General features: G+C 51.1%; 1 protein-coding gene and 1 pseudogene across 7 annotated transcripts in view; one reads left to right on the top strand and one right to left on the bottom strand.

Moving 5' to 3' along the window:
* GRAMD1B (GRAM domain containing 1B) overlaps window positions 1-25,635 on the bottom strand; it is a 269,444-nt gene that overhangs the window by 13,904 nt on the left and 229,905 nt on the right. For all 7 annotated transcript variants that reach the window (XM_038005068.2, XM_073021867.1, XM_008021276.3 and 4 more), the window contains 8 exons: window positions 15,362-15,446; window positions 14,690-14,793; window positions 13,485-13,580; window positions 9,015-9,095; window positions 6,195-6,310; window positions 4,283-4,439; window positions 2,961-3,150; window positions 966-1,109 (listed from right to left, as the gene is read on the bottom strand). In XM_038005068.2, the coding sequence (XP_037860996.1) occupies window positions 966-1,109; window positions 2,961-3,150; window positions 4,283-4,439; window positions 6,195-6,310; window positions 9,015-9,095; window positions 13,485-13,580; window positions 14,690-14,793; window positions 15,362-15,446 (973 nt within the window). The remainder of the gene's footprint in view (window positions 1-965; window positions 1,110-2,960; window positions 3,151-4,282; window positions 4,440-6,194; window positions 6,311-9,014; window positions 9,096-13,484; window positions 13,581-14,689; window positions 14,794-15,361; window positions 15,447-25,635) is intronic.
* Window positions 9,102-12,958, top strand: LOC103248702 (splicing factor 3A subunit 3 pseudogene; annotated as a pseudogene).

Genomic DNA, 25,635 nt, shown 5'->3' with positions numbered 1-25,635 from the left:
CCCTGGAATGAGGAAGGGAGGGCAGAGCCCCCCTCCCCAATCCGAGTTTCCCCTCCAAGTGACCTTCTAGACTGTGCTTACTACTGCCTGGCCCCCAAAAGGAAGCCAGTGGGAGCCCGAGGGCCGGGCGGAGGGTGGGAAGAGAAGGAGTAGTCGAAGCAGAAAGAGGCTCATTGTAGCATTGTCAAAATTCTACACAAGGCTCCAGAATGCTGATTGTTCCTGGGGCTGGGACAGGAGGTCTTGGGGCCACCTACGGGGGTGCTGGCAACACTGGCGTTACTGTGGCGAGGGCCTAGGGTCCCTTGGGAACAAGTCCTCTCCTCTAAGCCATAACCTCCCCGTGCCCTCTCCTCTTGGCACACAGGATCGCTGATGCCCAAATGCTTTGTAACAGCTGGATGCTTACAGGTCCTTGCTGTGGGAAGAGTTTGAGGGAAGAGGAGGAGGCAGAAGCACAGAGGGCCAAAGCATGAACCTCCAGATCCCAGATGTGAGGCCCGGCCTAGCTCCTTCTTAGCTGCATGAGGTCAGGCAAGCACTAACAGTTTGAGTTCCAGCAGCCTCGTCGGTGTCCACACATGGGGTAGCTATGAGGTCTGAATGAGATAACGTCACAAACATGGCATAGAGTGGGTGCTGCCAGTGAGGGAGAGCCGCTGTGCTTTGCTAGGTGGTGAGCCCTGTGAGGGCAGGGACAGGGCAGGTCTTAGGGGCCGGCATCGAGTGCCTGGTGTGCAGTGGGCAAGGGTGAAGCTGCAGTGCTGGTGAAAAGGGAGGGCAACAGGGCCTGAGGGAGCTCCCACACCACAGAAGGCTGGAGAGAGGGTGTCTGGGCCCTCAGATGGCCAAGGGAAGGAGGGTGTGTGGGAAGAAGAACAAGGAAGGGAAGGAAGCAAACGTAGAGAAGGAAGAAGAGAGGACGAAGAGGGAGGAATGGGAGGTACAGTCCCAGCAGAACGGACCAGAGAAGCGCCGCTGCTCCATGAAGTCCCGCTGGAAGGGTGAGTTGGTGAAGAGAAGGTCATAGAGCTTGTCCACGCTGAAGTTGAAGACTTCATTCACGTACTGCCGGCCACTCAGGTCCTCATAGAAGGCCTGGACCTCCCCTGCACAGAAGAGAGGGTCAGGAAGTAGACAGTGACAGCAGAGGGGCAGGGGGCCCCAGGGACATCCTCCAACTTATGTCTCTGGCTAACATGGGCACAGCCACCAAGGGTATGGAGAGACCACGGAGCAGGATAGCTGAGCTCATGGGCACGGTTTATGACTTTGCCTTCAGTCTCTTTCCTTTGGGGGGATGCACACCATTTCCTTTAGTTGACACTCTGCCCATTTCTTCTCTACAAAGTGTTTGGGAATGTACGATTTGCTTTTACACTTTCAAACCTGCCTAATTCAGTTGATTTTAGACTAAAATTCAAATAAATGACTACTTCTCGAAGTTGCCTAAACCCAAAGAATGGGGTTTTGAGAGTCTGTAAGTCAACTCCAATCAACAACAAATTGTAGTTGTAACCCATGGCATAGGTGTGTTTGAGGGAACGTAGACTAATCTGGAAGTATCAGTGTACAGAACTGCTGCTAAGGCTGGGGCTGGCCCAATAGGCTATGATTCCTAACTACACTTCTGTAAGGCAGCCTATTTCTACCATGAAGTCAAAACCCACTCCCCCTTTTAAACTTAGGATTACAGCTTCATCATATAGCAAAATAAGAATTCAAACCAGAATGAGAGGCACACAGAAGGTGTGGGAGGGCTCCAAAAGTGGAGCTGCCTTCAGTCTCAGGGATGCAGAGCCCTCCCGGCACATCAATGGTCCACATACAGAAGATCACCAGCCAGGGAATTTCACCTGTAATCTGAATTTTCCAGCTGCTACAGGAGAATGCATCTGAGGATACAGGTGAGCTGCTAAAGCCTCAGTGCTCCACTCGAGCCCTTGGCACCCCTCAGTCCCTAATTACTGCACCTGCGTGGGTGGGTATGTGATCTCAGGAGGAGGCTGACCTTTCTGGCACCCCTAGGACCCTGAGGAAACCAGAGAACTCTGAAGTACCCTGTAGGGTCAAGTCCTATGGCTGCACAGATGGGTACCGCACAAGCGCAGCACACGGGGTATTCATACCTTCGTTTATGTGAATGGCACCCTGGAACTAGGCAGTACCCAACCCATGCAGTCATTTGTGCCGACCCTGGACTCTACATGGGGGTGGGTAAACCAACCAAAGGTTAGAAAACCACTGCAGGTGGCCCCTAGGAGGGGTGTCCACAGATTCACAAGGGAGCACTGTGTTCATACGCTCACTAGTCATAACAGACCACTCATTCAATGGAGGAAATCCATCAATTGACTTCTTGAATGCTGAGAATTTGGCTTCTCTCCATGGAAGGTAAGACGCAGCATGTGCCCAAGGGAAGTCCTAGAAGCTAATCCTATGCAGGCATGAAGTTAGAAGCTACCTGCTTACAAAAACTAGAGAAACAAGGGAGTCTCCAAACACTATTTAACTCAGCAACACCTTTTCTTCTAGCTGGGCCTAAACACTCCATGCTGCAAAACTTGCATTAACAAGTTTTGCAACTATCTTGAGGCCATTTCTGTTAAAATCTAATTATTTCCAGGGAGCAGCTGACTGGCGCCTTCCTTGTGGCTTATACACATTGCCTAGCCTTGCATGTCTGAGGGTAGGGGCCACAAGGCAAGCCAATGTCAACAGCGGGTAAATTTAGTGACAAGACTAAATGACAGAACAAAGCATTATCTATGAGAGGCTCCTACAGCAAATAACTGAAAACAGGGATGTAGACTAATAACACAGGTACCTTTTGTTAAGGAAGCTCTGCTCCCATCTTTCCACCAGGAGCCTAGAGAGTAACTCCAGTCCCCACATAGAGATCTCCTTTTAGCCTTCAAAATAGAGAAAGGGCCACTCCAGACCCGTTTTCAAATGCCCACCTTCATCGTGTGTGTCGGAAGAGTCACTGAGCTCAGTGGGGATGTCCTCATTGTCATTGAAGTCCAGTGAAGGGGAGTTCACAGGAGCGATCATCTCAATCTTCTCCCCCATGATGTTGTCAATGGCGAGCTCCTTCTCCAGGGACCCGTCTCCCTCCAGTGCCTCCTCCTCCAGGGGCAGCCCATCAAACTGCAGACAAGACAGAGGAGTCACCCACCAGGGAAACCTGGTCTGGATCTACTCTCCGAAAGGAGATTAGGGATCCGGCCTTGGCAGCTCTCATACTCCCAGCTCAGCTGCTCAGGAGCGAAGTCAGAGTCAGGCTCCAAAGCCCTTTCCCCGAGCTGCCACAGAGGATGGGCAAACACCGTACAAGGACTACTGACTGCACTTCTCATGCTCGCCATTCCAACAGCACAACAAGCTGGTCCCCACAGGGCCAGGCCCTTTCCTGCAGCCGCACCTGCACCATCCTGCAACAGGGTCAGCCTGCCTCCAGGTGGTACCCGTTTATCCTAAGAAGCTCGAAAGGCTTCATAAGCATTTTTTAAAACTCATTCTCTCCTTAGCCCTGGAAGGGAATCGATACAACTCTTTACATTTTAAAGATAACCTCAGAGATGGAAAAGAAAGACCAGGCATCCAATGAATAACGTTTTCATTCTAAGGGCAGGTGGTCTGACTCACAGCCTACTGAAATACAAGGTTCCCTTTGGAGAGAGTCCTTTCCTGAAGAACCCGACCTGTTCTTCTGCCTGCCAGCACACGCCCTGACCCTCTTTCCTCAACAAGGTTCTACCTCCTCTATAACGGAGTCCCAGAGGACAGAGGTCCTTTTACACATTTTTATGGCTTCCACAAAGTCTACCACAGTGGAGAAACAAGCCACAATACGTATACTCAATAAATATCAACCAAATGAGTGGATAAACAATTAATTGTTCTACAGTTCTATATTCATGCATGACTTTGACGTCAGATCAAGGCAGTGAAAAAACACCTGGGATTGTTCTCTACCAGAAGGGCTGATCAGCAGCAGTCCAGCAAAAGCAAAGCCCACACAGCGGACTTGAACGGTTTTCATCTGCTCAGAAGTCAAACCCAATCTTGTACCCCAGGCACCTAGCCCCAGCTCTGGACCCCGGGCTACGCCACTAGAATGCAGAGAGCCTATCTGCTCCAGAATGCCTCCTTGAGGAAACTGACCACAATGTAACCAATCTCCTCTCTACCTGCTCCCCATGTTGGGTTCCCAGTGAACTATGCTAGGAAATGCTAGCCACAGGACTGGGGGTAGAAGCCAAAGGCTGACTGCCCATACCGAGACGGGGGCCTCACTGCTCCCTGTGGATGTCAGTGTGCTGTTGGTGATGGATTTCTTGGGCAGCTGTGGACTGGCATCTGGCTTGGTCTCTATGCTGCTCTTGGATGAGCTGTCATTCACTTCATTCTCTTCCACAGGGATCTCTTCACAGTATCTGAGAGAAGACACCAGTGAGTCCACGTTAACCTCAGTGGTTCAAGACGGACAACTATTCTAAGAATCTCAGACCTTTCAATTCATCCAAATTTATGAGATTTCCTGCTTCTTCACTTTGTATATGATTTTCCTCTAACCAAAAATCCCCCGCTTACCCCACTGCTCTCCTGAAATCTCCTTCACATCCCACCCCACCCCTCCCTTGTAAAATTTCTGGCTGTGAACTCACCTTTTCTAGGCAGCCTCCTTAGAGTTATCCCTACCTCAATGAAAGGATTATTTGTCTGAAGCTATTTTTTCCCGTGGGTGCCCATTCCATTTTAAGCCTCTGAATCAAATATCTGGGTTCTGAGCATGCATTTCATTTCCCAAACAGTGACTAAGACAGGACTCTGGACACGAGCGCTCCTTCAGTGGCATTGCCAAATTCTGGATGATACCTAGAAAACTTCCCTGCATTACACACTTAGAAAGAAAACCTCCGTGAGATGAAGGTGGGTGCCCGTCTAGGAACACTTCAGGGATGCTGCCGTAGCTTCCTCCAAGACAGCAATCATCACCCTATCATCATCATCCTCATCTGACCTGTACTTAACAAATCCAGATGCTTGACAACTCTCTGGAAATCATTATGTGCGTTTTAGAGATAACCAAATAGGTATTCATAGAGGTTAAGCGACAAGACTATTATTTCGACTGAGCCCAGACCTAAGCACAATAGACATTCAATGCTCTTTTCTTGCTTTCTTCCCTGTATGCCTCTGGCACCACCACCAAGCCTGCAGCTAGCTACCCTTCCACTCTCAAGCATGCTTTGTGCCAGTCTACGGGCACATCTTCCCGTCCTCCTTAACCTATCGACAGCATGTGACACAGTGACAATACCTTCTGCTTCACTTCCTTCCCTTGGCTCCCAGGATAGGAAACCTTCCTAGAGCCTGCATGTGCTTTCAAGCTCTCTTCAGCTGCTCCTTCCCCTCGTTGAGTGCTCCCAGGCAGTCCTTGAACTTCTTTTTATGTTCACCGAGTCACTTGAAATTTCAGCTAATCTCATGACTATCCACCAATAATTGCTGCGTTTATGGCCTCAGCCCAGGCTTCCCTGTGACCTTCACACTCCATACCTAAATGCCCACTTGACATCTCCATTTGGTGAACAGGCATCTCAATCTCAACTTGCCTAAAACTGCCCTCCTGATCTTCCCCCTGAAACCTGCTCTGCCTACAGTTCTGTCCATCTCCATCTGGAACAACGCCATCCTTCTAGGCAGCAAAACCAAAAAAATCTAAAAGCTACCTTTGGTTCTTTTCTGTTCCATCAACCTATCCTTCAAAATCTATTCAGGAACTAAACACTTATTGCCATTTCTCCTCCAAACCATCACCATCCCTCATCTAACTACCTAAATTACTCCACAGCCTCTTAACGGGTTTCCCTGCCTCTGCCCTGGTTCCCCTTCAATGTATTCTCAGTGCAGAGGCCAGAGTGATCCTGCTGGAATGTTAAATCAGAACTTAGCAATTACCTAGGCCAAACTTTCCCATCCCACTTTTAGTAAAAGCCAACCACAAAGTCGGCCAGGCCCTTGGGCTCTGCCCTCTCGAGCTCCCTGACCTGTGACCACTTTCCCTCGTTCATTCCGTGGTTCATTCCAGGGCTGCACAGGCATGCGTGCTGTTCCCTCTGCCTGGCAGGTTCTTCCTGCAGGCATTTGCATGGCTGCTCTGGGCAGCCGCCCTCGGCCTCACTCACCCCATTGTGTTGAAGTCGTCATCAGGGGGCACGTAGTCCTCGTCATCACTGGTCAGGCCCAGTTCGTTCCCATAGCACTGGTGAACAAAGTGCCAGAGCTCCTTGGGACACAGAGGCTTCAGGGGAGAAAAGGAACGACTGAGCCTTCCTCCTCAGGTCCCCCACTCTGCACAGAGGCACTGAGCCTGGCTGGTTCCCCTGGAGAGGAGGAACTCCTCTCTCCTTAGCTGAAAGAGAGGCCAGCAACCACCCTCGTCTGCCTTGGGGGTCTCAGCAGGACACCAGTCTGCTGCCTAGGAATGTGGACTTCAACAAAACCAGGAACTGGCCTTTCAGTGCCCGATCCCTCAACAGAGGTTTGTAGAACGTGACCAACTGGCTCCCAGGGGGGTAACTGTCTCACCTTTTGCTCCAATGGAAAAGGTCCAGCACTGAGTGGCATAAACCCATGTGACTCTGGGGCCAAGGCGATCCCAGAGCTTCTGATTAGCACTCTGAATGAATGCCCAGAGGTCCACTGACCCAGAGCCCCACCACACTGCACAAATCTCCTCTTGTATTAACTGTGGCCTTACAGACCCTACTGGATCACTTCCAAGAATAAGGTTCACCCTCAAAGGTGGCCCATTCCACAGCTGGACAGTTCCTTTGGGTAGAGTCTTACGTTCCCACAGTTTTAGGAACCTTACAGGTCATCTCACCTAACCTCGTGACACCCAACCTGAGGTGGAATCTGTTTGCCTGCAGTTCTAAGCGTTAGTTCCAGTGTTTTCTTATTTCACTGGGTGCCTATGTGCCCTCCCAAAAAACACTGCCCTAAGAAAAGTTTGTTCTCAGTGGGTTCAGAGTCTCCAAGAGAGGCAACGGGATGTCAAAGAACTAAGATCAGAGGCAGAGACCGTGAAAGAGTCTCAGACTGGGAGGAAGGGGAGAAGGTGGCAGAGATAAGTGTGTGGAAGAGAGGGCAAGGGCACGAAGAAAAACAGAAGCAATCATTATCTTAAAAAAAAAAAAAAATCCCATTTCAAAAACGTTTTGCACCAATAGACTTCCTAAAGAAATTGAGAGCTCCCAAGCCCACGGTTTCAGGTTCGGTTTAAGATGCAGGCAGGCAGCAGAGTATATTGACCTAGGATTCCAGCTTTCTGACTAAAGTGCTTGGAATGGCAGAATTGGGGCCTGCCTCTAGGCCGGCGGGGTTGGGGGTGGCAGCTCTCTATGCTGGCCCTCATAGTGCCTGAGGGAGGTATCACCTCCTTCTCTCCTGGACCTCTCCCTCCTATCTCTGGCCTTTATGCGCAACATTCACCCTGCCTGGGACAACATTCACCCTGCCTGGGACACTTCTGCCTCTCTGCCAAACCATGTCCTGCCCTGCTCCACTCTTTGCCTGCTCTCTGCAGCCTTCCCTGACCAATGCCACCCGGCTTGCCTTGGCCAGCCACGATCAGGACAAGCACAGTTAGCAGACCCTCTTCAGCAGGCCCAAGTCCTACAATTATTTGTGAGGGCACTTGCGAAGCATAGGAATGACCCCGTGTCTTATTTAAAAACGACAGCAGCTGTGAGCTGAAAACTCAAATCTGCCAGTGGAGACTAAAACACATGGTCATTTTACCATTACTGATGGCGAGTGAAGGCAGAGGACCGCAGCTCAAATAAGTTACCAGGAGTGATACTACGGGTACTGACTCTCAGAATAGAAGAAACTCCAAATAATAAATCCACGCAATTTTCTTACGCAGTCTTTTGGTTGGGCCAGAATCAAGGCCAATATATGTACATATTTAAATACACACGTCAATCATATATATATATACACACACACACACACACACACATAAATACACACACATAAAAATTAATCCTGGGGGAAACATTATATGTGTGCGTGTGGGTGTGTGTGCGTTTTCTCCTATATTTCTTTCTCTGGCTTGGAGACAGTTTCTCAACATCCAGCTGCATCTGAGTGGGACCTTTTTTTTTTTTTAATTGAAACAGGTCTTGCTCTGTCATCCAGGCTGGAATGCAGTGGTGCAATCACAGCTCACCGCATGAAGGGGTGCCTTCTACTGTGTCTCTTCATAGTTTCGTTTAAACACTCAACTAGTCAATTCGTGGTGGCTGTGTTAACTACATTTTTTGTACTTTATGTTGTGGCAGCTGGGGCCTTGCTGACTGGGGAGGGACCCATCAGGGTTAGCTAACTCCTAGAGAGAGGAAATAACTCATCCAGGAGTGGGCCTTTCACACGCAGCCAGCCCATCCAAAATTCATATTCCCACCCTCCCCATTATCTATTATAGCGTCTGAGCTTCCAGGCAACTTGAGGCACCTGCAGCCTGCTGAAATAATTCAAACTAGCCAATCCTAGACCTGCTTGGCCTGCTTGCCCTGCCTCCCCGGCTCCTTCCTGCAAAACTACACTAAAGGCTCTGCCCACTTCTTCCCCTTTCCCGTTCTATCTCCTGACCAACCCTGGGGCTTCCCTGGTGGCCCTCATCCTGCTGTGCCTCCTATTTCTGGGGGTCTGTGAATTTAAGGACTTCTTTCTGCATGGCTGCATGCATTACCATAACTGATTAGAGAAAATCCTGGGACATTTCAAAGCAGTGGAACCGAAGTGCCTGAAGATAATGAGTGCCTTACTCCTGGAGGTGTTGAGGCCATTCATGGCAGATGACATGTAACTTTCAGGACTCAGGTCAACACTATCAGTAGGAGAATACTATCAGTGGGGGATTCCCAGAACCCTGAGGAGACACGGGCTTCTCCAGAGATAGCCAGTCCCACAGTAAAAGCAAACTCGGCAGTACTTACCTTTTCAAGGAGAGCATTTTGCCAGAGCCGGAACATCATCATATACGTCCTATCCCGGGCCCCAAACGAAGTGAAGAAGTGCTAGATTGGAAAAGAAAATAACAATATCTGTTGAATTACAATATAATTAAGAGAGACATGGTCCTCCTTCCCTTAAGAAAAGATACTGACTTCATCCTCAAACACTAATGACTCTCAGTTACCTGTGATCATGCACATCCACTTCAGAGACGGGGTCAGCACACCAGAGGCCTGGGTACCTGGTACTATTAAGTTCCCAGTGTGACAAAGTCCTTCCATTCTTACCCACACTTTCCTCAGTGCTTTTCTCCCTGTTTTGAAATTCTCATCTCCATAAGAAATGTCCCTCACCTACCTACTGGAACCGGGTAAGCGGTGAGCTATGAACTAGCCTAAATGGAAGGACAAGACAAACCCACAACCTACTGATCCGCTGACCTATTTCATTCATTCAACCAATGTTTGAATATTAGTATGTGTTACGCACTAATCTACATGTGTGAGGGACAAGAAACAACACAGAAAGATCCCGCTCTTGTGGAGTTTACCCATTAAACAGACAGAAAGAAAGTAATGAAGATTTCACTGACCAACCACAAGGTGGTTCACAAATGCTATTTCATTTAAACCACACAAAAAGGCTTAGATAATAAACAAAGCTAACAACTAATAAAGGGTAACAGGCTGGTGGAGGTTAGGCAACTTGTATAATCAAGAAGCTGGTTAGTGTCCAAAACATAGGTTGAACCGGGTAGGGCACTGTGGCTCACGCCTGTAATCCCAGCACTTTGGGAGACTGAGGTGGATGGATCACCTGAGGTCAGGAGTTCGAGATCAGCCTGGTCAACATGGTGAAACCCGGCCTCTACTAAAAATACAAAAATTAATCAGGTGTGGTGGCGGGCGCCTGCAATCCTAGCTAATTCAGGAGGCTGAGGCACAAGAATCGCTCGAACCCAGAAGGTGGAGGTTGTAGTGAGCCAAGATAGCACTACTGCACTCCAGCCTGGGTGACAGAGCGAGACTGTGCCTCAAAAAACAACGAGAGGCCATGGTGAAGGGAAGATGGAGATAATACTGGAGCAGCAGCGGCGCTATCGTGAGGAGAAGGAATGGCTCATGGACATCATGGCCAAAGAGATGCTCACTAAGAAGTTCATGCTCTGGGACTAGATCAATTCTGATCACTGCACTCGGGCCATGCAAGATAGGTATATGGAGGTCAGTGGGAACCTGAGGGATTTGTATGATAAGGATGGATTACGAAAGGAGGAGCTCAATGACATTTCAGGACCCAGTGAGTTTGCTGATTTCTATAACAGACTCAAGCAAATAAAGGAATTCCACCAGAAGCACCCGAATGAGATCTATGTGCCAATGTCAGTGGAATCTGAGGAGCTCCTGAAGGCTTGAGAGAATCCAAGTGAAGAGGCACAAAACTGGGTGGAGTTCACAGATGAAGAGGGATGTGGTCATTACCTCGATCTCCATGAGTGTTACCTCAAGTACATTAACCTGAAGGCATCTGAGAAGCTGGATTATATCACACACCTATCCATCTTAGACCAATTATTTGACATTCCTAAAGACAGGAAGAATGCAGAGCGTTAAGAGATACCCAGAGATGCTGCTTGAGTACCTTCAGGATTACACAGAGTGAAGCCTCTCCAAGATCAGAGTGAACTTTCTGGGAAGATTCAGGCTGAATTTGAGAAGAAATGGGAGAATGGGATCTTTCCTGGATGGCCAAAAGAGACAAGCAGTGCCCTGACGCACGCTGGAGCCCATCTTGACCTCTCTGCACAATCCTCCGGGGAGGAGTTGCCCTCTCTGGGTGTGGACAGATTGAAATCTGCTCTCTTAGATTTAGGACTGAAATGTGGCAGGACCTCAGAAGAGTGAGCCCAGAGACTATTCAGCACCCAAGGAAAGTCCCTGGAGTCACTTGATAACTCTTTGTTTGCCAAAAATCCCAAGTCAAAGGGCACCAAGTGAGACGCTGAGAGGAACAAAGACATTGCTTTTCTAGAAGCCCAGATCTACAAAGATCTATGAATACGTAGAGATTCTCGGGGAACAGCGACATCTCACTCATGAAAATGTACAATGCAAGCAAGAAAGGACAGGAGAAGAGTGAGAAGAGGAAGAAGAGCAAATCAGCGAGAGTGAGAGTGAAGATGAAGAGAACGAGATCATTTACAAACCCAAAAAACCTGCCACTTGGCTGGGATGGGAAACCCATTCCCTACTGGCCGTATAAGCTTCATGGCCTAAATACCAACTACGACTGTGAGAACTGTGGAAACTACACCTGCCGAGGACCCAAAGCTTCCAGCGGCCCTTTGCTGAATGTCGTCAGGCTCATGGTATGAGGTGTTTGGGCATCCCGAACACCACTCACTTTGCTAAGGTGACACAGATTGAAGAGGCTGCCTCCCTGTGGGCCAAATGGAAACTGCAGAAGGCGTCAGAACGATGGCAGCCTGACGCTGAGGAAGAATATGAAGACTCAAGTGGGAATGTTGGGAATAAAAAGACATATGAGGACCTGAAAAGACAAGGACTCCTCTAGTGTTCAGGGATGTAGCTCAGCTTTAGGACTAGCCCAGGCTTCCCTAAGATCTGCTTGTTCTATTTCTCCCAACCAAATCTTCTTAAAGACCTTTTGCTACATAGTTTCATGGTCTAGCATGCATCTTATAGAAACAAACCATGCTGGCAGATTGCAGGTTTGAGATGTGTTTTATCTGTTTTATATTTAAAAAGATTCTGCCAGAAAATAAAACCAGACCTCGTTCTGAAGCCCAGGGTTATGGACCAACTCAGTGCTTCAGGTCTTAATGCCTCCATACCTCTTTCTGATCAACTTTAGAAGTAGCTGAGATGTAATGGGCACCTGTTATGCTACACATCATGTTATGTAAATCTGACCTGAGCTCTTTCCCCACCCTCCTTCATTGCTACTTCCCTGAATGAGTATTACCCCAGGATGAGGTCTGCCATCAGCTTAGTTAGCCATTGATGCAAACACTAGGGAAAGACTAGGAGGATGAGCCAGGACTGCTACGAAGGACTAAGTGTGGCACCAAGGTTTGCCTTCTGTATTTGCATAAAGAAAGGAGTTGGAGCTGGGTGCAGTGGCTTGTGCCTGTAGTCCCAGCTATTTGGGAGGCTGAGGCAGGAGGGTTGCTTGAGACCAGCCTAGGTAACATAGTGAGAGCCTGTCTCATTAAAAAAAAAGAAAAGAAAAAAGAGAAAAAAGGCATGGTGGCATGCACTGTAGTCCCAGCTACTTAGGAGGCTGAGGCTAGAGGATCTTTGAGCCTAGGAGTTTGAGACCAGCCTAGGCGATACAGTGAGGCTCCATCTCAAAAAAAAAGGAGTTGGGCTGTTTGGAATTGGCCTGCAGCCCAACATACAATGGAACTAGGACCAACAGTCACTTCACCTGCTTGCTGGGTCAGAATGAGAGACTTTGATAGGTCTGTCTACTTGTTTCTTCTACAAGATCCCTATTTGATTATAAAAGTAGCTAATATTCACATATTCTCCAAGCCCAGGTAGCCATGGTAGAGTTGGGTAGAGTTGAGCAGCTGCCCCAGGATCCAAACCTAGCATCTGAAATGGAAAGAACTAGGGCAGCCCAGGAAGGCCCTGATCTGCCTTATAAGCACCGTCATCTGAAAGTCAGGCCTGCTGCAGGAAGGACCCCCAGAGGCCCCATTTGCTTCTCAACACTCAGGCCTTCAATTGTTTTTTAATAAATCTACTTTAAAAACCAAACAAACAAATATAGGTCAAACCAACACTATCTGACCCCAAAGTCTCCTGGCTCTTGCCACCAAACTGCCTGAGTCCAAACTGTAAACTCGGCCTTCAGCAGAAACCCAGTCTACCCCTAGCCTTGGACCTCTTCATCTTCAGGCTCTAACGAAAAGTTTGCTCTGTCCTGAATTTTAGCTGACATATTCTCCCCATACTGATAAGGACAATCCATTTTCTATCTGATGCCCCATCCTCTCGAGAGACAATCAGCTAAGCTCATACATAATGACGACTACTTAACATTTGCATACTGCTTCACAATTTAGTGTTTTCAGATATGTGATATTATTTCAAGACTGTGTTAAATAGGTATTGCTGGCTCCATTTTGCAGGTGAAAAAACTTAGGCTCAAACATACTACACAACACGCTAACAGTCGAGGGACTCACATTCAGGTATTCTGACTCCAGGTCCAATGTCTGGCCACTCCATCCTCCCCCTGCTCAGCCTCCCCAAGCCTGTCCATCCAGGAGGTGGTTCCTGGAATCTGCACCACCCTTAGCACCACCACCTCTCATCCCAATCCTATTGGCCTCCATATTCATGCAATTCAAGAAAGGGCAGAAATACAAGAGTAGGGGGTATAAGGGAGGATTAGAAAGGCCAGAGTAAGACTCCACTTACCTTTTCTGAATCAGTGCAAACTTGGATGGCATTGGGAATGAGGCGAGCTGTTTTTTCTTTAGTCATGGAACAGATGTCTTTCAAACGGACTGTCAGCTGGCATCCAAGAGGACAGAGAATGGGTAACAAGCAAAGGGGGGCATTAGGAAGTCAGGTAAACGGTGTTCAGGGGGCGCCAGTGTAGACAGGGACAGTCAGATCACATATTTATAACCCTGAAAGAGGCCACATTGGTGATCATCTGGTTTACTCCTTTATTTCACAGTGGGCAGACAGCAAAGTGGGGACTGAGCCTTGTCTACAGCCATGAGTATCTTGATTCTTGGGCAAGGAGCTTTCTAATTTCTCCATAGTCTGCTAAATGTGCAGAGGTCCTGCCATTATTTGCCACTTACAGAAACACAGAATACTGGTGTAGGATGTGACCATAAAAAATCATCTAGTTAGGTCACGCATGGTGGCTCATGTCTGTACACCCAGCACTTTGGGAGGCTGAGGTGGGTGGATCACCTGAGGTCAGGAGTTCAAGACCAGCCTGATCAACATGGAGAAACCCCGTCTCTACTTAAAAAATACAAAATTAGCTGGGTGTAGTGGCGCATGCCTGTAATCCCACCTACTCGGGAGGCTGAGGCAGGAGAATTGCTTGAACTCAGGGGCTGGGGGATAGAGGTTGCGGGGAGCCAAGATCCTGCCATTGCACGCCAGCCTGGGCAACAAGAGTGAAACTGTGTCTAAAACAAACAAACAAACAAAAAAAATCTAGTTAATCTTTCTCTTCCTTAGTGTATGGGATGAGGAAACAGAGGCAAAGAAAGGACTAGCCTAAAATCACGCTGCTAATGAGTTGCAGAACCCAGAAATTGTGCAAGCCGGTTCTTCAGAGTCCCAAGGCCAAAGCCCTCTCTACTTGACTATACCTCCTCCTGCAGTCACTCATGCCAAATATTTGCCTGCATTTGACAAAAGCAAATGCTCCCAGTCCTCTCTTCCACACCCAAAGGGGAGAGAGGAAGGGGAAAACATGGCAGAGGAGACCTTATTATTGGGACTTAGAATTGAGTATCTTTCAAGACTCAGGCATGCTTTTGTTAATTACGCAAAGGCTTGGGAAGAGCATGAAGTCAGCAAAAGGAAGAAAGCGAGGGCAGCTTGCTCAGCCACAGCCAAGGAGACGGCTCAGGGGAGCATGCCCAGGTCTTTACCAGAGTTTCCCAGCGGAAGATGTTGCTGTAGAAGCAGATCCAATTTTCAGAGAGGTAGAGTCGGCCCTGAAGGAGAATGTCTCTTTGGAGTGCACATGAGTAATCTGTGGTAGGAGCGGAGACAGGGGAGCTCAGAGGCAGGAAGCATTTTCAGCAAACCACTGCAGAGTAGGCATGTCATCCCTCCCACGAGCACTGGGGGAGCCCAACGCCCACCATGGACAAGGGGTGCCAGGCACTTGAACTAGCAGCCAAGGAAGTCCCTACCATCTCATGACGAGGAGCATAAAGGTGGCGTGACGTGCAACTGCCTAGAGGCAGATAAATGAATGTGATGGCAAAGTGGGCCAAGGAAGCTAGAGGTGGGAAAGACCAACAAAATTCAACTAACTTCCCTCCCCCATCCACAACTATGCTAACCCCTTCTGCCACCGGGCCATCTGCAGAGATAAAAGTGCCAGTGACTCACTCCAGATTGGGCTCTCGAGGCTGCCACAAGCCTGGTACTCAGCCTCGAGCCCTGACAGCTGGGTCCAGGGCTCTGGACAGCCTCTCTCCCTGTTCCCTTGCTTACTTGGGTTGGCTTGAGGGCTCTAGACAGAAGCACCCTGAGTGCTACGCCGGGGGCTCCCCAGATTTCCTCCCCATCCCCTCCCAGGTCACCCAACTCACCAACAATGAGGCGCTCCGTGTCTGGAAGCTGCTTAAAGAGCTTTCTGAAGTCTTCATTTCTCTGCTTGTAGGTGGGGCTTAACACCTGCGTGACAATGGCCAAGGTTAGCACACGCACCCCAGTTCTGTGGGGTTAGCAAGGAAGGGCAAGAGGAGGAGCACTTGCTTGTGTGTTTAAAAAGCAAAGATGAGGCTCTGCCCTCCTACAGACCCTAGGAGGCCAGGCTGAGGAACGGGGCTCGGTGTGGAGAAACACAGTGGGGAGAATCTGGTGCTGGGAAACACTTTGCAGCTAGGGCCTCCACCAATGAGAAAATGCCAGACACAGCAAGGAGGGCTCTCATTATATCCCGATAAGAGAAAGGAAGGAGGGACACCTCCAGGGTGCTTCCTGGGATCCACCATGCCAGCTACTGCTGTTCTGCCTTCTGCCAACACCACCTTGACAGTGAAGCAGGGACCCAAGAAGGCTGCCCAGCCCCCCATGATGTTGCCCAGAGCACCTCTCAGAAGAAGGTGCTGTCATGACTATCAGAGTGAGCACTTGGCTGTGTGGAAAAGACACGATTTTCTAAGAAATCACATAAAACATAAAACCACTACTGCAATAAGCACACAGGTAGAGAACTAAAAACACAACTGGCACAGGAGAGGCATCCAATTCCCCTCTCCATCCTTACATTATCTAATCCAATCCTTACAGCATTGAGGAAGACACCAGGGCCAGAGAGAAGCCCCCTGCTCCAGCTCCTCAGCTGGTCAGTGTCAGATCTCATGACCCCGGTCCTGTGCTCACCTCCCTCCCAGCAACACGGCTGCCTCAAAGAGGCTCATGCCCAGAAACTGCCTTAGCAAATCCCCCTTGGAAATCCCATGAGCCAGATGAACACACAGAAATCCTGCCCTTTGAGGGCTTACAATCTTGTTTGTTTGTTTATTGGTTTGTTTAGACAGTCTCGCTCTGTCGCCCAGGCTGGAGTGCAGTGGTATGATCTTGGCTCACTGCAACCTCTGCCTCCTGGGTTCAAGCCATTCTCCTGCCTCAGTCTCCTAAGTAGCTGGGACTACAGGTATGCGCCACCTCGTCTGGCTAATTTTTGTATTTTTACTAGAGACAGGGTTTCAACATATTGGCCAGGCTGGTCTCAAACTCCTGACCTAAAGTGATCCACCCACCTCAGCCTCCCAAAGTGCTGGGATTACAGGAGTGAGCCACCGCACCCGACCCGAGGGCTTACAATCTTACATTTAAAAAATAAAGAATAAAAAAGAAACTAAAAAGAAAATATGTGCCCATAAAGGAGGAGCACCAGGGATGACAGATGAAAGCAACTGCACAACCCGGGACAAGCCACGCACAGTCACAGGGAGACACCCGCACTCCACCTGCGATGCGCTGACCACCTACTCAGAGACAGCGCTGCTGACCCTCAGCCTAGGGTGTAGCCTATGGCTACAAAACAAAACCTTAGAAAACAACATTCCTCTGGCCCATGGATTAGTTTCAAACTGGTACTGAGATATGGAATCTAGATGGCCCCCTTGCCTCTTAGAACAGAGTCCACACACTGAAAACCCCAGCATGACCACCTGATCACCAGCGAGTTCTCATTATGCCTAACTGGTCTTCTCGAGCTGCTGTGCGGTTCACATGGAGTTATTATCACGTGCCAAGCACAGCCACAAGCCCTGTGCGTGGGTCATTGCATCAGACCCCAGATTATTTTTATTCTCCCATTTTGCACTTGAGGAAATTGAGAAACAGTAAAGTTAAGCAACTTGGGAGTGGAATACGAGCGAGGCAGTCTGACTCAGTGCTGTCTGAGACCCCGCTCTGTGCTGCCTCTGGAGGGTACCTGCTCCTGGTCCCCCTGCCAAGAGGAAGCAGAACGGCTTCCCCAAAAGCGCACTCCCTTGAGAATGAGATGTTCACCTGCTTTGGGGCCCTCACTAGCCTTCCAAGCCCTCTACTGGGTCTTCGTATTTACAAAGTTCCAGCGTCAGCCTGAGGAGCAGCCGACCGGGAGACTCCAAACACACTTCAGGTGAAACTGGATGTCAGACCTCCAACCCCCTGAAGCCCCAAGTCTTCCTATTTCTAATCTTCTGTCCTGGTGCCTTCTCCCCCTTGGTTCTCGTAGATCCAGGGACAGCTGAGGTATCCACAGAAGTGGAGGTACAGGGCATTTGACCACAGTCTCCAACCCGCAGGCAAATTCAGGGGGCCCCTACTTTCCTTAAAACAAAGCTGTAGCAGCAGCAGGGAGAGGGGAGGGTGAATCCAGCCCTGGCCTGCTAAGTCAGCCAGTCTGGAGACTCCTTTATCCAACCAACACATGCCTATTCCACAGGGCTGTGGGGTGGATGGCAGGCACACCAGGTGGTCATGCTGGGCCTGCCACCACGCAGCCTCTCGAAGCCAGAAACCCCAGCCCTCTCCCTCCTGCAACCCCAAAGGTGGGACCTGGCTCACCTAGTTCAATTTAAAATGGTCAAATAATTTTGGTTCCAAGATTGTCAAATCTGGGGCCTTCGGGTAGGAGAGCCAAGTGGTGCAGCACTACCAGAGACTCAGAGAAACTGGGTCACACACTCACGGCTGGGATTTCCTCAGATCCGTGCCAGCAATGGTGATCGGCGGCAGCAGGTGCATGGCCAAGCTGCTTCAGGTACCACTGCAGCAGCTGGCTCTCCTGCTCCAGCAGGAGACTCCAGAGGACCCCCGACTCCGTCAGTGATTCCATTGCCCAGCACGGCTGCCCCTCCCAACGACGCCTGGCTCCCTCAGCACTGACTCCCGACTGTCCCCACACGATGAAAACAGTCGGTCTCCCCTGGCTTGACTGTGGATGGGTGGCCTCTGGTTTCTTGGCAGAGGGCCTGTGTGACTCTGACAGGTGTCCTTTCTGCTCCTAGAGCTACGTGCCCAGCGTAAAGCTTCACAAGCTAGAGGAGGTGGTCGGTGCGGTTCTCAGGGCAAGCTGGCTGGCCAGTCTCCCATGGCAGGCTCTGCTTTGTCCTTCTTGGCTGGTCCACGGGTGGAGAGTAGCCCAGAGGTGGTATGGTCATGCACCTCCCCCTGGTCAGTGCAGACAGTCACCCCAAGGGTCCAGAGGATGCAGATGGCACAGCAGGTGCCCAGGGCCAGCTGGAGGTCTGGAAGGCAGGCCCCTGGGTAGACAAGCAGACTCTGCAGGACAGCGACGATCCACAGCCGGGTCCGGGGTCTAGCCCCGCCAGTCACTCACACGCAGCAGCGTGACTCATAGTTGGTCTGAAACTCCAGTAAAGGAACCGAATGCCCAGCTCCCCAGTCCTCGTCTGTCTCATAGAGTGGCACGTTTAATCAACCTCTACCCTGGGCGGGCACTGGGCTATGACTCACAGCCCTCACCCAGGCAGAGCAGCCACCACTGGCTGCAACAACAGGGCCTGCTCTCACCTCCAGCCCAACACACACTCCCTTCCTCAGCCCCTGCTCTGCTCGCCTGACCAGCAAACAGCTCCTTTGTTAGAGTCACCCGTGGCAGGGAGGGAGGGAAGGAGGGAGGCAGAGCGGGTGGGCGGGCAGAGCAGGGCCCTATACATGCTTCAAGTTACAGGATCTGGGTGATGGTCCCGGCCAACGTCCTCCAGTAACCCCCAGCTGAGCCTGGCCTCCGCAGCAGATGTTTCCTGCAATGGAAAGTTGCTGGCCAGGGCTCCACATGGAGGCGTGGAGTAGGGAGGGGAGGCAGCAGGGCACCGCTGTTAGGATGAAATCTGAAATGTGAGACTCAAGTCACCAAGGACTTCCTGGAGACACTCTCACACCTCACCAACCCATCCATCCACCAACTTCCCCATAGCAGCACTAGCAGCCTGGGGATTTTGCTGACCCAGTTTCAGACATGCTGGTGGCGGAGAAGCTGAGATCAACAGCTTCGGGATCTGTCTGAGGCACCCTCTTCCTTCCCATGGACCCTGTACAACCTCCAGCATTAGCAAGAGGGGGATCAAGCCCAAAAACATTGTCAGATCTTAAGGGCAAAGTAGCAAAACTAAAAGCACAGATTTTGGTCCTCAAAGCAGCAAAATCCAGGGGAATGAAAGCCAGGCCAACGGGGCAGGAAAGGCCCCAGACCAAGAAGCTAGGGACAGGGATGAGACAGCAGTGGGGCTGGGAAGATGTGGATTCCCAGGAAAAGTCAGACCCCTGAAACAAATGGGGCCGCCCCCTCACCCTTCCCAGCTCAACCACCTTGCCAGGAGGGTCATGGCCTGCACAGGATGAGGAATGGTGCTTTTGTCTTAGGAGTCTTGGTAATTTAATACAGCAGCCCCCAAACTTTACTTAAAAATGGCCCAGTGAACACATTTAAAAGTATAGATTCCAGGCTGGGCACGGTGGCTCATGCCTGTAATCCCAGCACTTTGGGAGGCCAACGAGGGACAATCACTTGAGGTCAGGAGTGTGAGACCAGCGTGGCCAACATGGTGAAACCCTGTTTCCACTACAAATATATATATATATATAAAATATATAAATTGGCCATATATGGTGGCAGGTGACTGTAATCCCAGCTACTCAGGAGGCTGAGGCAGGAGAATGGCTCGAACCTCGGAGGTGGAGGTTGCAGTGAGCCGAGATCGCACCACTGCACTCCAGTCTGGGCAGCAGAGAAAGACTCTTAAAAGAAAAAAAAAAGTAGATTCCAAAGATGCTAATTCAGAGGAACCTGGATTCTCCCAGGTAAACAGTGTTGGAGAAAGTAGAAGAGTCTGACTCCTCCCGCAAACACTCCCCTAACAAACTCCTACAATCCTCTCTAGATGGACACCCCGTGGATGCAGACGCGGCTCTCCATTCGTGGTGTAGCATGTCTCACTCTAACAGAAGGATGCCTTCTCCAGGAAGGATCCATGCCTCAAACAGGTTCATATCTTCTCCTGCACTTGCCGTGATGTGTTGCAAATACAGGCTGAGCATCCCTAATCTGAAAACGTGAAACCTTTCGAGCCCCAACATGATGCCGCAAGCAGAAGATTCCACAGCTGACCTCACGTGACAGGCTGCTCAGGTGACACGCCCCGGCCAAAACACAGTCAGCACGTTTCTTGGTGCATAAAATTATTTAAAATATTATATAAAATCATCCTCAGGCTATATGTATAAGTGATATAGGAAATAAATCTGGTGTTTAGATTTGGGATCCAAGATATCTCATTTTATATATATATATGTGTGTGTGTGTATATGTGTATATATATATGTAAATATTCCAAAATCAAAAAAAAATCACAAATCCAAAACACATCTGATCCCAAAAATTTTGGATAAGGGATACTGTATCAGGTGCTAAGAAAGTATTTACCAAGTCAATGCATTCCTCATCTACCTCTCAAAGGATGCCTGTTGACACTGCATCTTACATGTACACACAAAGATCCCTGATTCCATATGTTTGGCGTGTCAGTGCCTGGTCGCGGCCAACACTCTCTCCAGCACACGTGCGAGCTTCTCTTCACCCTGCATGTCAGCCCTATCCTGAGCAGTGTGGCAGGCAAACGTAGCAAGTCCATTTTCCAAGGTGACCAGAATGCCTCCCTTGGGGTGACACCAGACCCCGTATGTAAGCTGTAGGTAGCTCCAAGAGACTCTGGATCCTTACAGTAACTACCCGAAAACATCTGAGTATTGCTACAGGCCAAGTGGCTGCCTGGGCTATAAGGGGTGAGACAGAGACAGGAAACGCCCTGTGAGATAAAGCCCTGGGAGATGAGCCCCCAACGCAGAAGCCTTTGTCTCCCCCACACCCACACCAAGGGCTGGGCAGGGCTGGGTGAGAGTCAGCAGAGAAGGAATTGACCCTGGGCTAAACATTAACTCTACGGCAAACATCAGGAGCTGGGACCAAGTGGTACCCTCTTCCCAGGGACGGCGAGAAGGAGGGGGTGGAGGAGCTCAGGAGAAAACAGATGGATTTCAGTGGAGCATTGATCTCACCTAGGAAGAAACCAGTTAAGATCCACACAGGAAACTCTGACTTTCCAGCCAAATCTGGATAGGCAGAAGCCAGATGTGGGACTGGAGACGAGGAGGTAACTGAGCAAAGGAGGGAAAGGGAGACTGAGACAGACATGGGGGCTATGCAGAAGGGTAGAGAAGGGGTAGGGCTGGGCTGGGCTGGGGGCTCATCTGAAAAACTCAGGATAGGAGCCAGGAAGACCCTTCAAGTTGGGAGTAAATACAGAGGGGAGACAGACAGAGGTGGAGGAGCATCGTCAGTCCTGGGGCAAGGCCAGGTGCCAGACAGGTCTCCTACCCTCTCCACTGCCCACCCCCAACACCCTGAATTCCATTCCTACAAACCTTTGTTTTTTTGCTCTCTCGCTTACGCCAGCCACTCTCCAGGCTTGGCACTATCCCTCCCTCTCCTCCACAAAGCTGCAGCCCTAACTGCAGGTGCTTCAGGCAAGCAGGGTGCTAAGTCTCAGGCAGCTGCCAGGGTTTGGGCTCCTGTGCTCTGATCTCAGAAATGCTCCTTCCTGGGCTGCCATAGAGAAGACTGCCCGCAGGAATGCCCCAGGAGGCCAAGGAAAGAAGCCCCCGTGACCTTATGCCCCGTTGGGGGCTGGGGGGGAGTAAATTTCACCCCTCCTGCCCCAACGGCCCTAGCCAGGCTGCCCCTCAACTCTGCCCTTGGCTTCCTGCTGAAGGTAAAATCCTATTGCTGCTTTTCCCTCCATCTCACGTCTACTGGGACAGCTCCCTTGATTGGAGGGCCCTGATTAAGACTGGGGTGGTAGACTGGAGCACTGGGGATAAGGAGGAGTACATACAATCAGGCCTGGGAGGACTCAGGGTACCTGTAGATGGCACAGCCCTTCAAACCCCACTCTGCACCTGACACCCTCCTGCCACGGCCTCTCCCCGTGTCCCTGGGGTCCAGCCACTTGCCTCCGCATGACTCACTCTTTAGACCAAGCATGTTTGTCATCATGGCAATGGCTCCTCTCTGGCTAGCGATGTAAAAGGAAACGCTTTGTCTTCTGCAGAGAGGCAGCAGGTGAAGGGGGAGGCTGGGGCCTGGGCTGGGTGGTGGCTGGGCTTCCTTTCCTGCCAGACCCAGGCTGCTCCAGTGGGCCTGAACGCTCTTGCCACTGTCAGCGATTCTGCAGGGCACTGGGCCTCACTGCTCTGACTCCAGCCAGGGGTTTCCTAAGCATCCCCAGGGCTGGGCATTACAATGCCTTTACCTCTCTGAAGGACTTCCGGTGAAATGAATGAGCCTCAGATACCAGAATGGCTGGAGCGCTGACCCTAGGATCCAGAGAGAGGTTATAGAGGGCCAGCCAGCAAAGCTGAGAAGGGGAGAGGGATCCTGCCTGAAGGGCAGATTCTAAGCAGCCCAGCAGAGGCAGGGCAGGAAGATGGAGCTCCCTAAAGGAACACAGAAAAGCTCCCTAAAGGAACACAGGAAACCAAGTCAACGCAGCAGGGGCAGGGCAAGGGCCGGCTGAAGAGGCGCAGATGACAGCTGTGGAGGGGTGCTGGGGAGAGGAGCTTGTTCAGCTGCAGCTCCTAAGGAGGCATCTGCACATGAGAGCACGGACATGAGCACCGCACACTGAAGGAGCAGGGGTGCCCTGTTACCTGAGGGCGGACTCCCGGGGGGGCCGCACAACTCCAGGAGAGGACGGCCCCACACACTCCTCAGCAAAGAGCCCCTTGGGTCCTTGGCCTCTGAGAATGAATGATCTGAGCTAAGTGGAGAGTCAGGGACGTTTTTGTAATGCACTTGGGATGAGAGGGTGGAGGGTGAAAGGAGACAAGTGAGAATTAATAAAGGAAGAGGAAGGACAAGGCCGGGAAAAGAGAACATCCCAAGGGATGATTCAGAGTCGCTGAGGTCCAACCGCTTCTGCACATCCCTGGCGCAGGTGGCACCATCAGAAAGCAAGGCTCCGTCATGCCCAGCTCCTCCGCTGGCTCTCGTATGTGTCATCTGAACCCCTGACTTCTGGCCCACCCCATCCTCCAGCCAGGAGACAGCATCTGCTTCTACCCCATTGCTACGCAGAGTACTCAGGCGGAGGCTAAGGGAAAAGGAATCAGGGGAAAAGGATGGCGGAGAGAAGGGGAGAAAGTAAAGCCTGTTGGAATCAGACAGAGAGGGAAACCTACCCGGGAGAGTGGAAATCAGAGAAACAAGCAAATGGTGGGAGATTAAAAGAAAAGAAAGGGGTGGAGTCAGAGAGCAAAGGGCTGAGAAGAATCCAAGGAAGCATAGACTGAGATGAAACAAAAGGCTGAGCTAAACAGCAATAAAAAGAGCAATGACAGATGAGAAGAGGAAAGAGATTAGCAACAAGGACAGGGGCTGGCCTGTCCAAACGGGGATGTCTGAACTGTCTCCTATGGGGGCCTGAATTTGTGTGATGCTGCTCAAAAAGGTGCCGGGGGAGTTGAGTGAAGGATGCTGGGGTCCCCATGACAGCTGGGCTGCAGGTCGCTCCCAGGAAGCTCAGCACTCACGCCCCTCCCCTCCTCTGAGGCCACAGGCCAGGAAACCTCCTAGAAGGTAAGGGGCTGGCTCAGAGATAGAAGTAGAGTCTGGCTTCCCTCCCACCTCAAGATACCTCAGCCCATAACTCCTCTCCACAACTCAGCACAGCCCACCAAATTCTGCCTTGTTTGTGGTGCTGGGCAGGTGGTGGCCAAGGCTTGCAGATCAACAGCACCCAGGACGGGCTGGTCACTGGGCAGCAGGATGTTGGCAGCCGCAGGGCTCGTGAGTACATGCCTGACTTTGAAGAAACGCCCAGCACCAAGTAGGAAAACACACACCAGCCGACTCAATTGATCTGCACCCTGTCCCTACATTAAACCCACGCCTCTCCCTTCCAGCCCATCCCCTGGCCAGAGTGCCCTCCTCAACTCTGTCCTTCACAGCCACAGCTACTCCATGCCCACGTCTCCTGCTGGAGCAGAACCTGGTGTGTCCAGGGAGGGGGCAAAGATGGCTTTCCCAGGATTCATCAGAGTTAGGTGTGAGGAGGGCAGGCTCAGAGGGTCATCTGAGGTCAGCCCCTCCACTGTGAAGTCCCCAAAGGGCAGAACACACGGCAGGGGCCAGCTGAGAGCTCAGACAGCTGCTCTGCAGGGGAAAACGTCCAAATCCCACCACCCAGTTTGTGTGACTGAGAGGCTGTGGCCTTCGCCAGGCCTGCTTACTCCACAGCAGTTTCTAGGTATGCAGCAGCTGCACAGGGCGCCCCCAGGATGACCTAGACAGCGGCCCCACGCCACGCCTTCACCACAGCCCCAAGCACCAGGAGACCTTGTAGGAAGGGCATGCTTTGCAGCTGTTGAAGGGGTCCTTGGGACAGGGGTCAAAGCCCATCACATGGGTTGACTCTTCTATCAATGGGGGGATGTTTTCCGGCTGGATTTGCCCCGAAATGTTAAGGGAAGAAAACGAAGTTCAGGCCCCCAGGCTGCCCCAGCACCAGAATTCTGTCAGGCTCTGGAATGGCCACTCCCTCCCTGATGGGTCTCCTCCTTTAGGGTTGATAGACCCTTATCTAAGAGCCTCCGTGAGGCAGTGGATACGGCTGGCCACGCCTCCTCGGTCCCCTGAATGCAATCCTCCCTCTTCAAGGCTGCCTTGTCCTGCTGCAGAAAATAACCGCTGCAGCTGGTTTAGGAGTAAAGGGGCTGCTAAGGAAAGAAGCCCACAGGAAAGCCCAATCGCACGTCACACTCCTTCCCCCTCAACCTCCAACCCCCTCCCTCAATCGCACCTCACACTCCTTCCCCCCAACCTCCAACCCCCTCCCCCAGTCACACCCCACACCCCTTCCCCCAACCTCCATTACCCCTTCCCCCAAACCTCCATTCCCCCTCCCCCAGTCGCACCCCATGCCCCTTCCCCCCAACCTCCATTCCCCCTCCCCCAATGCACCCCACACCCCTTCCCCCCAACCTCCATTCCCCCTCCCCCTATCGCACCCCACACCCCTTCTCCCCCAACCTCCATTCCCCCTCCCCCAATTGTACTCCATGCCCCTTCCCCCCAACCTCCATTCCCCCTCCCCCAATCGCACCCCATGCCCCTTCCCCCCAACCTCCATTCCCCCTCCCCCAATGCACCCCACATCCCTTCCCCCCAACCTCCATTCCCCCTCCCCCTATCGCACCCCACACCCCTTCCCCCCCAACCTCCATTCCCCCTTCCCCAATTGTACTCCATGCCCCTTCCCCCCAACCTCCATTCCCCCTCCCCCAATCG

The sequence above is a fragment of the Chlorocebus sabaeus genome, chromosome 1, assembly GCF_047675955.1.
Source record: "Chlorocebus sabaeus isolate Y175 chromosome 1, mChlSab1.0.hap1, whole genome shotgun sequence".
Classification (NCBI taxonomy): Eukaryota; Metazoa; Chordata; class Mammalia; order Primates; family Cercopithecidae; genus Chlorocebus; species Chlorocebus sabaeus.
This window is presented reverse-complemented; position numbering and strand designations above follow the sequence as displayed.